General features: G+C 36.9%; 1 protein-coding gene across 23 annotated transcripts in view; it reads right to left on the reverse strand.

Moving 5' to 3' along the window:
* Positions 1–1,527: 1,527 nt before the first annotated feature.
* The window catches only part of bach2b (BTB and CNC homology 1, basic leucine zipper transcription factor 2b), a 328,595-nt gene continuing 314,820 nt past the window's right edge, over positions 1,528–15,302 (reverse strand). For all 23 annotated transcript variants that reach the window (XM_069887051.1, XM_069887050.1, XM_069887063.1 and 20 more), the window contains one exon: positions 1,528–10,106. In XM_069887051.1, the coding sequence (XP_069743152.1) occupies positions 9,618–10,106 (489 nt within the window). In that variant the 3' untranslated portion in view covers positions 1,528–9,617. The remainder of the gene's footprint in view (positions 10,107–15,302) is intronic.

The following is a 15,302-nucleotide window of genomic DNA, read 5'->3' on the forward strand; positions in this document are numbered from 1 at the left end:
CAGGCTCCAATGAGGAAGGAGTAACACTGTTCAACTGGTTGAGTGGTGTCTCAACAAGAAGCTTACACTCAACATTAGCAAAACTATGGACTTATTGTGGACGTCAGGAGGGGAAATTAGAACACAAACCAGTCCTCTAGGGCTCAGCAGTGGTGATGATAAGAAATTTCAAATTTCTGGGTGTCAACATCTTTGATGACCTATCCTGAGACCATCATGTCAATGTGATCATAAAGAAGGCACAGCAGTGGGTATATTTCATTTGGAGTTTGACCGATTTAGTATGTTACCAAAGATTTGCATATTTCTACTGGTGTACTATGGAGAGCCTTCTCACTGTCTGGTATGTCCTGTCAGGACAGGAAAAGGCTACAGAGGGTTTGAAACTCAGCCAGTGCCATATTAACTCCATTGAGGACATCCTTAAGAGGCCTTATCTCAAGAAAGTAGCCTCTATCAAGGACCCTCACCACACAGACCATGCCCTCTCTCACTGCTACTATCAGGAAGAAGGTAGAGGAGCCTGAAGACAAACACCCAACATAACAAAAATGGCTTCTTCCCCTCTGTCATCTGATTTCTGAATGGACAATGAACCAGATCCTACCTCACTTTTTTTTCATCGTTTGCACTATTTATTTTTAAATAGTGTATTTAAGGAAATGTAATTCATAGCAATTTCTGCATTTGTAATGCACAATATTGCTGTTGTAAAACAAACATTTTGTGACATATGTTCATGACAATAAACCTGATTCTGACCATATCTACTCCTGGATACTGTTTACAAAATCGTAGAAAATGTTTCCTTAATCGTTTATCTTTAATGTTTTGGCAAAAAGCATGCAATGATTTTAACTGGTGTACCTTTCTTAAACATTTGGAGCTGTAAGTTTAAATTTTCAATGTACATTTCTATACAAGAGGAATATTACTTAAAATATTGGATTACAGCCTTTTCAGATTAATTTTATAGTCATGAAGCAAATGAAAAGCAATCAAGTTTCCCTATATCAATTAACTTGTTATAAAGTATATTATACTTTGCCGTTCCTATGCCTTTCAGATGAATTCCTGTACTTAAAACATATATTCCCTATATCCCTATATTCCTTATATATTCCCTACATCTCTAAAATATATATTCCCTATATCAATTAACTTGTTATAAAGTGTATTATACTTTGCCGTTCCTATGCCTTTCAGATGAATTCCTGTCCTTAAAACGTTGCGTCTCCACTGGAAGATCCTGAATTCCTTCCAGTGTAGATTATGTGGAACTATCCAGTGTCTGATCATTGAATGGTTAAGCTTGATGAGCTGCTTTATTGAATAACATTCTGATGACTACTTCAGCTGAAACTTTAGCTAGATTTGTTTTTTTTACAATAGAAGTTTAATTTCCTTAAATCAATAAACAATTTAAAAAGAAAGTGTATATTTTTAATAAGTAAGTGTGTTAATTGAATCCAGATTGAAAATAATGTAGTCAATCCCTGAGAATTACAATAAATTTACAATCTGATATGGTATGCAACGATGTCATTTATTTAAACAGAAATCGGGTCTAGACAAAATCTTTTAACACTAGAAGTAAAATTATTAAAAGTTTTGAACAATACTGTATTTACATTGAATGTGATTTTTCTTCACTTCATTTCAACATTTTTTTTAACAAAGAGAAAGCGTTTACAACTATCTGATAATGACAGTAAAAACACCGCAGAAAATACAGTCACCTGGGATAAAAAATAACTCCGATCTACAAGCTTCAAAACTAGAATGTTGAAATGATATGCTGAATCTATTTACTACATTTATTCCACACAAAATTTGTGTAAAAAGTATGTAGAAAAAACACCTGATGATAACAGTCGTTGACCAAGTATGAGAGGTATGGATCAATGTACAGGTAGATATGTGTCACTCCAGAGAATATGTCACACTTGGAGATGGGCTGTCTTACCAACTCCCCCTAACCTACTCCTCCTAACCCCCACCCATTCCAGATGAACTATATCCATTGCATTATGAAAAATGGCCTCCACAGTATTCTATGTTACATAAGGCAAGAGTGAAGGTGCATTTAATTCCAATATGATTCTAAAACACTGGTTCTGTGAAATTGCCAGCCTTCCTAAGTGACGCATTTTATGGAAATTTAATTTTAAGTCACTTCACCTGCATTGGAGGTGTCCACATGGAGGGACATAAAGCAAGTATTAAGGTATTTGATATTAAATAACATAGAATTTAAATTAGCCACATATCTTGTCACACACCATATAGGTAAAATTATCTGTACTCATGAAAATGTTGATTAAAACGTAAAACACATTTACATTAGATTGTAATAATATAAACAACAGTTGCCAGACCTTTGCGGATCTTAAAATGATAGCACTACATCGGTAGTGATATTTTAATTTTGAGATAGAAAAGATGAGCTAATGTAACTATTGCCTTGAAAAAACTATTTTGCCCTGATGAACAGTGTGTACCTGATGGATAATTATCCTCTTGGAGCATTTGAATGAATGGTCATATAGCACAGCACCATCATTAAATAAAATTCAAGAAAAAGCATCAACTTATAACATTACATTTTCTTTAAAATTAAACTGAAGTAACAAGACTTTTAAAGGTTCTTAATTTCCCCTTTGGTATTACAACTACTGCATCATTGCCTGAATTTTTATTGATCTAAATACTGAGCATGTAAATTGTGCTTCGCCACATACTGATATTCCTGAATATTGTTTAACAGCCTTTTGCTGGAACTCATTCACCTGTTGAGAAATGTTAACTGTTTTTGCTCAACAGAAACCAGGAATAGCAAGATTAAAAAGGCTCTCAAGTCATGGTCACTGGTCAGTCAATTATGTCTTTGTTTTGGGGGGGGGGGGTGATGGGGGGAAGTAACCATGATTTAACCTCAAATTAATGCAAAGAAACACTTCATAAGGATGCTCATTGGATTTCAAGCTCCTCCTTGCTGCAGAGACCGCAACTCTTCACTCTACTACCATCGGGAAAAGGTACAGGAGCCTCAAGACGAGCACTCAGTGGCCACAAGGACAGCTTCTTCCCCACTGCCATCAGATTCCTGAATAATCAATGAACCAAAGACACTGCCTTACTTTTTGTGCATTTAAAAAAAAATGATTGCTGTAAAAGTGTTTGCACTGTGACGCTGCCATGAAACACTGAATTTTGTGACTTGTTCATGACAAACAATCCTGATTTGCTCAATGAGCAAATTGTGTGCACCAGAAATGGAGGCCTGTAACTTTGGAGGGATGTGAACAAACATTGTGCTGATTCCATCCCTTTGTACACTGCACCCCAATCACTCATTCCCATCTCAGAATGTGGAAATTTGATTGAGCCTGGTCCCCAAATCAGCCAAACATTATACCCATTTTCAGCTTGAAACTCAGGTAAGAAGGATTCAAATGAAGTCCAGTGATCATTCCTACTGCAGGACCCCAGTGAGCTGGAAGCAGAGTGCAAGTTACACCAATCCCAACAAGCCAAAATAAAATAATGTTAGAAATAAAAACAAATTATTCAAAGCACAAAGCAAATTGTTCAACAACGGAATAAATAAATGCTCATAACTCAGGTGACTTGTCAAAGGCAGGAGGTGAAGCCAACACAGAATTTCAGAGGACAGGGAAGGCTGAGGAGCATGAATATGTTAAACCTTCTTTACCACATGCTGATTTAGCTGCCACTACCTAATTTTATTTCTGCTCAATGTTGTTTCTGCAAAGGGATGTAATTGTGCATCTCGTTATCACTGCATGTCAACTTGCAGTGATTTGGAGTGAATTACTATTTTAGAAATCACCTGGTGCACTTGGAATCTGATCATACACTACATAACCAATGCCTATTCTATGCAATTACAGCATGTTCATTAGCCTTCAATGAGAACAGATAAACCTACACCAAATTGTCCACCTTCAGTATGTGATACTGCAGAGACTGTGGGAAAAAAAAAAACTGATAATGAAGTTCTGATGAAAGGCCATTGACCTGAAACATTAATTATTTCTCTCATTAAAAATGCTGCCCAATCTGTTGAGTATTTCCAGGATTTCTGATTTTACCATTGGAGATTCCTATCTCTTAAAAGATAATGAATCTCCTTTAAAGAGTGGTTTACCTCACAAGATAATGAATCTCCTTTAAAGGGTGGTTTACCTCACAAGATAATGAATCTCCTTTAAAGGGTGGTTTACCTCACAAGATAATGAATCTCCTCTGAGGCCTATCAACCTCATAAGCTGATTCAGTCAGGGAATCCTTCCCACTATTCAAAATTCATTTGTCTCCCTTTTCATACTACCAGCTGACATGATCTGAGTTAAAAATTAGAACCTCTTCCACATGAATTAGTTTCAAATAAATGCAAAGGATTTCTGCTTATAAAATCCATTGATTTTTTTTCAACATAATGGATGTTTATGACATTATGGGGATTTAAGTTGCCAAGGTTGACTGTGAATACATTGAACTACCAGTAGCAGAGAGATAAACTCAAGAATTATTCACTGTAAATTGCATCCAAAATTCACTCTGAGTAATCTGGCTCCCCTTAGCTGTTACAATTTGCATGTCATGGCAATGGCCAAATATATGGATTGAACATTGTGAAGATGATGAAATTGGATTAAACTTTCCAATCATTTTAATTTTCTGAAAAGTTGAATTTAAAACTGGCATCTGGAAAATAATAAGACCAGTTTTGTGTTTTGAGTCTAAAAGTGGGTAGCAATTTGTCTGGGGGGGGGGGGGCGAACAGATTAATTTGAGTTTTTAAAAGGCAAAATTATGTAAAAAGTGATATGAAATATATTAGTTGAAGTTAAAAGCCAAGAGGCTGAAAATAGAACAGCAGACTAATTACTCTAATTATACTACCACAGGGTGCTGAGAGGAAAGTCTAAAAGTCACAAGAACTCACCAGAAACTAGACTTTAAGGACTATTTCAGTTAAACCAGGTGATCATATTCCAAATTATGGTGTCCTTCAGCAAGACCATTTTGTTTCTAAATAGAATTATTTCATGAATTTGCATGGCATTAGCTGCATACAAGAGTCGGTACTTCACTTACAACATTTGCCAGAATAAAGACAGCCACTCACAGCTCATCAAACATTTCCAATCATTTGATTTTACTCTAACAATATCCTAACAGACCCATGTCCTTTTCTTAACTCAAGCACAATAATTTGGAGGCATTGATAGTTTCATGGTCAATGTCCTAGCTAAAAACACGTAACAAAGGTGGATCGAAATAGGGTGGATAAACTTACTAATAAGCAAGCCGTGGATTATGAGGATGTTTCTTAAAAATCAAAATGGGCAAAGCAAAGAAAAACTATAATTAAGGTTGTAAATTTAAAAACGTGTTTTGATGGAATAAATACTTATTTGGGGAGATGAAAATTAAAACTGTTCATTTCAAAGCATTCTGGAAAGGTCGATATTAGAGCACATTTCCAAATTACTAAATATGATACTGACATTTTGGTGAATGTCAGACCTTTTAGATGGTGGGAACATGGAAGTTAAAAAATAGAATAACTCAACTGCATATCATTTAAATGGACAACTATACATAATATATAAAATTAGGTTCTGACCATGCACAAGTCCAATATACTAATATGAATCATATTTAACTATACACAGCAGGTTACTTCAACAATATTTACATGCATGAAGAGATAAGTCTTAAACATTCCCAAGGACAAAGTGACAAATTGTGTCTGTTCCAGAATCAATTTGGAATAAAATAAGGCACCTTTGGATTATGAACCAAAATAACTGATCTGACTTGTTTAACTAACTTGTTACCAATATACAATAAAATGAAATGAGGTTATCTGTGCACTGTTTAGTACAAGAACACTTGGGAGATGCATGTTTCCTGTTAATCTCCTGACAAGCTTTGTTGGTAACACGGTTCCAAATAGCAACAAAAAAAAATTATATAATCAGTTATGCAAATAACAAAATTGTTCACTGCTACATGAGGGATACATAGCTTAACTTTCCTTCAGCGTAGAAAATTCCATTTGAATACTTGTTTGAAATGCATGAGCTATATTATAGATAGTTGAAATTTATATTTCCATTTTTTGTAAACTGGAGGTGATGTCTGGCAGTAATGACTGTTAAATACATCTAGCTGCAATAGAAACTTTAAAAAACTGTGTTCAAATAAAAGTTATAATGAGATGAAAACTGACCGTTGCAAACCTGTGTCAGGATATCAGAATATTTGCTTACACTTAACAGATCGAACATGATTATTAAAATGAAATACACCCAGAATTTTCTAAGTATGGTTGGAGCACTAGTGAAGTGTTCTAATTTTTTTCTGATAGACTGATTTGATTTTCTAATGTCTCCCCTTTCAACTTTCAATAGCCAATAGGTACTCAGCAACTTCAGGCTGTTGTCCCCAGTCACAATAAAGGGTTGTTTACACATCAGAAATAATATCTTGCATAAATAGCACCTTTAAATTCGTGAGACATGCTAAGGAGCAATTATTTGACACAAAGCACAGAAGGGGATGTTAGGGGAGATAACCAAAACTTTGATCGGAGGTAAGTTTTCAGTAGAGTGTTAAAGGTGAAAAAGGAGGTAGGTGAAGGATCAAGAAGGGAAATGCAGAGCTTAAGGACATGGTAGGTAAGGACACAGCTGATCAACGTGTTGTGATTAAATAGGGTCGGCTCAAAATAACTGAAACTGAAAGGATACTGATATAGATTGCAGAGCTGCAAGAAGTTAGAGATTGAAAGTTAAGGTTGTGCAAAGTTTTGAAAATAGTGCTGAGAATTAAAAAGAAAGGTACTGCTTACCAAGGAAGGCCCATGATCAATGGGACAGTGCAAATTAAGGTAAAGGATGTCATATTTTGGCAAACCTCAAGCTTACGAAATAAAAGGTATAATGCACTCAAGAGCATCCATAGTCTCAGGTCAATAAATTACAAAGATTTGCACGAGTTTCATCTGGAGGTAAACTGAACAAAGACTGTGTTACCTGAGGTGGGAATAGGTTGTCTCTGAAGCTTCACCTCCCAGTCTTTACCTCCTGGACTCCCTCCCTGTGAATACTTCAAGGATTCCGGTTACCAGTGATCCCTCCCCCAGTGTTCATCTTCAGGATCTCCTTCGCAGAGTTTGTCTTTCGGATGCCACTCCCAGTGTTTCCACTGGGACCCTGATCCTGTTGTTGCCACTGGCGCTCCACCCCTTTACTTGCCTCAGGAGCACCACTCCCAGTGTGGTCACATGAATCCCACTCCTGCACCTCCTGAATTTTTCTCCCATTGCTGCCCTGAAGACCCTGCTTTTGCTCTTTTAATCTTGTTGCTCTGACCTTTGCTGACTCTTCTGGCAAGACTGGAAGGAAGTGATTGCCAGGACAAAATGTGTTTCAGAAGACACAAGATCTAATTTACCTTTTAGCATAATTTTCCGAATAAAGAATGTAGAATTCTGTTTAGATGGCATGGTTGAGAAGAAACCATGTTTAAAATCATCATTTAACACGGGAGCCAAGAAGGGAAGGTAGATGGCAGGTGATGCACTTGAAATTTGGCTGATTATAGTGGTGCACGGGGAATTATTTTTATTATTTTGAGTGAAAAAGGAATACTTTACTGTATGGTATAGATAAAAGTAATCTTTGCTGTAACTGCAATTATTATTTTGTTTACAGCTTCTGAGGAACTATCTTTTTTCTCCTACAATAATTTTGAGGAAAATTGTGTATACCTTTCAGATCCACAGAATTTGTATATCCGCCCCCCCCCCAAACCATTTCATGAAATATTTCAATTCCCTTTTATAATATAGTTTGGAAGGCAAATTCCTCTGCATTGGAGCACCAAAAGTACATTGGCTGAATTAAGCTAATCAGTGTATTCCGATTTCACCAGATTCAATTCATAAAGATGCGTGTGTAAAAATTTTCAGGACAAAAGCGTCACTTGGTCCCGTGTTGTATCTTTTCTTCAGTAAGAGCTCGGGGAGCAGGGCGGGAGAGGAGTGTGGGGAAGGGGGTGTGGGGGTTCTGTCAAGCAGAAGTGTTTTCCACTCAGTGTGAATCCCAATGGGATGGCAGTTAATAGATCTATGTGCAATGATCTTTGTTTTGTAAATGGATATATTAACAACTAGCCTTGAGAGAGAGAAAGAGTGAGCGAGGTGGGGAGGAGAGCAGGGAAGACAAATTCAAAAGGGAGATTTGGAGAGAGTCACTGACTCAGTGATGGAGTACAGTAGCAGGGCCAAAGAACAACATGCCATTTCAATTTGCAAAAGCTTGTTTCAAGGGGGATTATAAATGAAGAAAAAGAAAATAAAGAAAGAAAAATGAAGAAAAAGGAAATCAAAATTGTATATAGGTCCAAGTGATTTAAAAAGAATATTTACAAAAAGTTCCGCATATAGTTTTTTAGACCGTGTCCAGTATGTTCATATTCTTGCTCTTCAGTGTTAAACCTTAACTCGAAGCTGAAGTTTCATTAGACAATTATAGGTGAAAATTAGAATTAAAACCTGAATCATAGGTGAATATGAAAGCAAAGCCCATTTTTAAAAAGCTGTTATTGGTCACTCTGCACAACTCTTGGTTGTAGCAGCTGCTGTTCGCAAGTATCGCCTCTTGCTGTTTGTTTGGGTTGGGAAGGGACACAGCTTGACCCAATCTTATTGAATACCTTCCCTTTTGTTTTTAAACATAAGTGTGTAATGTTTCAGGTGGTAAGGCGAAGAACCCAATGATGGACACAGTGCAAGTGGCAGTTTTGACCATCACTGCTCGATATCAGCAATAACAACAGACCTTCCCTGCTCAAAAGGCACCACCAAAGGAGTGCCAGAGGTGTCTTTCAAATTCAGTTTACATAAATTACTCTTCAAATCACTTTTTTTTTTCCTTTTTACTGAAGTACAAAGAAGGTGATATTGCTCAAAAGTGAAAATCTAACTATCTAATTTCTTAAAAGTTTTAGTCCGGTTCGACAGAAGGCAAAATGGGAATGTTGTGACCAAATTCTTTGTACAAGGCAAACACAGAGTTCCAATTCTCTAATGAATTAAAACAGAGGATGCAGGAGTACATTTACAGTATGCATATGTTGGATGAGAAACCGTCTTTAATGTTACTGAATCACGTTGAACATTCAGAAGATTTCCTGAGTTGGGTGTGTGACATGGGCCACCAAGCTTGCTGAAAGATTTAACTGAGTTTTCTTGGGTCCTTTAAGGTAAAATGAGATGTTGCCAGACTCATTCCTTTTTGAGAATGAAGGCCAAACTTCTTACAATAATTAATATCGTAACAAAATTACAGCGTCATTATCACTGTCAAGTTCCCTGCACATGCAAGGTATAGCACCAATATGAGGATAAACCTCAGCTGTTCTAAGGAGTAATACCGGGACAGAGTATTGTTGCAGTTTAAGACGTTGTAGTGTGCATCAAAAAGAAAAGCATCAACTGATGAATGTCGTCTGCATCCTGATCAAGCGAATCTCCTGCTTCAAAACAAGGGAAGACGAAAAACGGAAGAACAAATCAGTCACTGGCTGCAGTCTTTCCTAGGCTGTTCATCCGTTGTACATTTATCAGTCATTTCCTGGCAGAAATCTACTGTCACAGTTTGACTGCACTGTTCAAATAAGGGCCTCTTTTCTGAGCATGTTCCTTGGTCAAGCAGCCCCTGCATATTTCCTGATGTGCATACTTCAGCATTGTGGCCATGTGACCATTGGTCTTGATGATGAGATCCTCCTTGCTCTGAGCAACATTGCATACCATCTCCAGTGCATTGCGTTTTCAGAAGCTTTTGCTCTAATACATCAGGGGGTGAGGTGGTGCTGCCTGTAGCTGCAGGTTCATCCATTGGCCTAAAAACTGGACAAAACTTGTGTAATGACTGCATTTGTTCTGGGCTTAATGGGATGTCCCCACACACTTCTTGGCAAAGACATGAGAAATTATCCCATAGTTCTCCCATGCAAGCGTTCAGCTGGTTCCTTTCTGTCAGTAACTTTTCTTTTTCACAAAGCTAGGAAAAATACAAAAACAAAGGCTAGTTATTGTCCTTAAGGTCTTAACAACATGTTATCATAACCCCTCTTTTATAAAACTAAATATAACTTCATATAAAATGTAACCTGAAAATAATGTTCTAAAGCTGACATCAAAGGTAGACCAAACAAAATGGTTTGGTATCTTACAAAAATGAGAGCACACAGAAGAACCAAGATCTATGTTATGCATTATTACGAAAACGATGGTTTGAATCTACTTTGGACAAACTTTTTTTCCCCTCAGCAGAACAATATATTTTAATATAGAGTAACCATTGATATAACAGGAATCACATTTTAATAAGAAAAACTGGAGGAAAATAAATCAATATTCTGTTTTAAACGATGAAATGGTGCCATGGCCATTATAAAGCAATACAATGGTTTCACACTCTGTCGAACTTGCATGGTTGAACTTTCTCAAAAAATACATTCCTGGATACTTCAAAGCTACCATTTTGAGGGTGGACTAGAACATTTAAAACAAATAGACAAGTTTTATTGAAAAGTGAAGCAAATGGGATGACAAAGCAACTGATGCAGTCAGGTGGTCTTGATTTGTCTTACACTTTGCTGCCAAATCATGTAGTGATATTGCATATTATTATATTTTAGCAATATTTTCAAAATTCTTGTTTTTGCTGTCTTCACATTTTCTGATATTCACAGTTTTGACAAATCCAGGTCAGAAAAACTGTTTATTATTTACTGGTTTCATTGTCTCTTTGTAATAAGATGAGCAACTGGATTTGTAATGGTTCTTTATAAGACCTCACACAATGAGACTCATGTATGAACAACAATAATGGAGTCTGAGTTGTAGACTGGTAGTTTTGAAGGTACCTAGCTGGTAGAAAAATGCATTATGATAATTATACTGATTGATTGTCCTCACAGTAAATATTCCTATTGGGATTATAAATTGTTCAACAGATTCTTTGTAATGATGAATGTGAAACTTATCTTGTATTCAATTGTTTGAGCTAGTCTTTAATGCAAGGAAACTGAATAAAACTAAGGGTTCACAGCGATCAACTTGAGGCCAATTTTAGCTCTGTCTGACAGAATGAGCATTTAAAGATAATTTCCATTCTTAACCCACAGGGCTTTAATGACATCATAAGCCGCTTTCAGATGCTCGGACGCAGATAATATGCCGGCAGACGCGGCTGGGGGAGTGCAGCTGGGATGTTCAGGTGGCCGCGGAGAAAATGCCTTTCTGACACCTGAACGTGCCAGCTGAAGGAGAGCCGCGTCCGAGCAAATGCCGGCTCCTGTGGACTGTGGCTGTAGTCCCACTGCTGCTTTCAAGTGCAACGGGGGATTCTTGGAGCCGGAGAGTATAACCTACAGGAGGAGGGTTAGGTAAGTGCTCCTCCCGGTCGGGTTCTCCACTTTCAAGTGGCTTCCCGACAGCCGCATAGGGGTAGAATTTGCGGCTTTACATCAGGGTATTTTGGCCACCTGAAAGTGCCCATAGATAAATTAACAGACCACCCCTGCATCACCGCCACCTTGTTGCCTTTATCAATGTAGATATCAAATTAAAATCTACCTTGTGTTGTGCTACATTAAATTTGAGTGCAAATATTGTTTAATCACATGGAAAGCTATGTAGAACTACAGATTATATATAACTAATAACAATATGATATTGTTTTACTGTTTATTTCTAATAGTAAAACAAATATGAACAATTATAAAAATGCCTTTTTAGAGCAGCGCAATTGGTGTAGCAGTTTTGAATCCCATGCTGTCTGTAAGGAGCTGGTACGTTCTCTCCATGTTTGCGTGAGTTTTCCTCAGGGACTCAGGTTTCCTCCCACCATTTGAAACGTACTGAGGTTATAGGTTATTTGGGTGTAATTGGGCAGCACGGGCTCGTGGGCTGAAATGGCCTGCATGTCTAAATTTTAAAAAGATTCTAAATTTAGTGATGATACTAATGAATTTAATGATGGATAAAAAAAAATGAAAAGTGGATTTTAATAAAGCTTAAAATTAGATCTTCCATTTTGGATTTTAAAAAGTAAAATATAATACTGACTAAATGGTGAAAAGTGAAAGTACGAAGTACAGGAATACATAAAATAACATGGGCAGAAATATATTGAAAAAGGCCAAAGAGTTCATAAAAGCAGGCAATGCGTTTCAAAGCAGAAGGGGTATACTGTGGGTAGACCACAAATAAAAGGTGTGCCCCATTCTGGGTCACCACATTTTATCGATGTAGAGCAGTTTTATTGGAAAAAAATCACACATGAATGATTTCAAACACAAAATGAGACTGGAAAAACTGAAATTGTTTTCCTTGGAGCATAAAAGGCTGAAGGGAAATGAGACAGAAATATTCCAGATCACAATGGTTTTATTGGATAAATCCAGAGAAGCTACTTCCATCAGTAAACGATTCAAAATCCAGGAAATAATAATTCTACTTTGGGCAAAAGGAAAATCTGAACAGAATACAATTATAATCAAGAACTCATTGTCTGTGGTGGAAAGAGCTAATCGGCACTTTCAAAGTTAATTAAAGAGGCAATTGAGAAATTATTTCTGGGGCTTTGGGAAATAAGCAGGGCAACAGCAGTGATAGGGTCTAAAGGATGGACTTAATAGGCAGAAAATATCATCTGTGCCTGAACAATTCTATTTCTTCCAATGTTTCTTAAGTTATTGGAAGCAATCTTGGCATTGTACAACAGCAAACAATTTGTTGGCGCCAATCCATTAGCCCTGGCTTTGCAGTGCATCCTTTAACTGATGTGTCACAGCTTGGATTAACAGCAATAGGGAAGATATGTTGTTGGAAACAACATCTAGTGCAGAGTAACGATATTAGAAGATCCAACCATATAAACAGCTTGAATATTTAACATTCTGTTTCACCAGATGGCAACCTCATTGTAACATTGCCTGTGAGTTGTCTGGTTCTGACTGTTTGCTCTCAAGGGTCATCTCTGCTTAAATAGCCTGTTCATTTAAGGCCCCTTTATTTAGCTATTTGCTGTGATCAATGGTATAGTTGTGAATAGACTTATTACATCAACAGCTGCTTGTTTATTAATATCTCTTCTTCTTGGAGATGGGTCAACTTTATAAAAAAGTATAGATATTTTAAGATTATCTAATGAATAAAATTGCAGATCATAGGACCATCCTAATGTGTATTGTGTGCAGTTCTGGTTGCCCTGTGAAAGGAAGGATGTCCTTAAACTAAAAATTGTTCAAAAAAGATTCATCTGGACATTATTGTGACTGGAAGTTTTGAATTATGAAGGCTTTTTTTTTGCAAGAGTGTTGAAAGCTAAGGAGTGACTTTATCGAGGTACAGTAACTCCCCTGTATCTAGAATTCAATCAACCAGCAGCCTCAAGTAACTGGCAAAAAAAAAATCATGAAAAATAGACAGGTTGAAAACTGACACGCCTTGTCATTAGTTCACATATCTCATAGCATGTAATCTTAAGAAAATGAAAATTCACTTATCCACCATCTATCAATCCCCATAGGTGCCGGATACCAGGGGTTTTAGTATATATAATATCATAAGAATAATCTATTCCCATGATTGGGGAGTCTAAAACTAGAGGACTTGGCTTAAGGTGAGATGAGAAAGATTTAAAAGGGACCTGAAGTACAATTTTTTTCCCCACACACCAAGGTTGATACATTAGTAAAAGGAGTAGCCAGAGGAAGTTTTAGAGGCAGGTATTATTATGACATTTTAAACATTTTTGGATAGTGTAAGGTAAAACATCATGAGATGGGAATGTGTAGGGAGTTACCCTGTACAGGGCAGTAACAAGAAGGGGAGGTGTCCTTGTACTCCTGTTAGGTAAAACATCATGAGATGGGAATGTACAGGGCTGTAACAAGATGTAAATGCATCCTTGTACTTACAAGATAAGAGAGACATTGATGGATTGAGAGGCAGGAAGCTAGCAGGGAAAGGATAGCAACAGTTTTAGTCATTGGACAAGTAATGATATGATGATGTTCTAAGCATGTATCCAAGGGTATAAAAAATCACCATTTTGCTGATAACGGCAGAATGCATTCTCCGACTAACCTGGTTGGTCGCAAGTGTTACAATCCGGTAATAAAGAACAAAGAACCCTGATTTCGACTCAGCCTGGTGTTTGTCTCACTCATTCATGAACAAAGCAGACCTAACAATAGGTACATGGATAGGGAAGATTTAAAGTAATATTGGCCCAATGCAAGCAGATGGAACTAGCTCAGGTTAGCAATTTGATTGGCATGGGCATATTATCTTTTTGTTTTGGAATATTTTATTTTTGATGTTTTTCAAAAATATACATAATAAAATTTCCAATATTGCAAGATAATACACTTTTTCTTACAAACAACAACAAATAAAAACAAAACAGTCACTCCCCCCCCCCCACCCCCACCACATATATACAAATCCGCACACCGTCAGAGCTTCAGAACTAACATATCTTTAAAATATATAGAATACAATTGGGGAAACCACGTTTAAATATATATATATATAATTGTTGCATTTATAGTACTTTTAAAATTTTTATTTCTGTATCTGGGCCCCTATGTGGTCCAGGTATAGCTGCCAGATCTTTACAAAAGTGTCATATCTGTTCTTTAAATTCTGTGATTTTTTTTCCATAAGTATATCACTGTTAATTTCTGTAGTCCATCATGCTATAAGTAGAGGGGAGTCGGACTTTCAAGTGATCACAATACATTGTTTTGCTACAGCCACTGCTATCTTAGGAATGAGATTTGATATTTATTCAATTTGTTGCTTATTTCCCTAAAATTGCCTAGTAGATATAGCTCTGGGTCACCCGTGAAGGCCACTCCTTTTCTCCTGGTTAATATTTCTGTGATGTCCTGCCAAAATGGCCTCACCTTCACGCATGACCACGTAGTATGTAAAAGAGTTCCTGTCTCAGTCCCACATTTGAAACACATCTCTGATATTTCTGCTATTGATCTATGTAATTTCTGTGGGGTAAAATATAGTTGGTGCAAAAATTATACTGAACAAATCCATATCTTGCATTTATAATTGATGTCATGCTGTCCTTACAACAATCTGACCAGCTTCTTTCTGAAATCACCACACCTAAGTCTGACTCCCATCTTTCTCTTGACCTCTGTAATCCTAGTTTTGCACTTACACT

Source organism: Narcine bancroftii, chromosome 6, assembly GCF_036971445.1.
Source record: "Narcine bancroftii isolate sNarBan1 chromosome 6, sNarBan1.hap1, whole genome shotgun sequence".
NCBI classification, from domain to species: Eukaryota; Metazoa; Chordata; class Chondrichthyes; order Torpediniformes; family Narcinidae; genus Narcine; species Narcine bancroftii.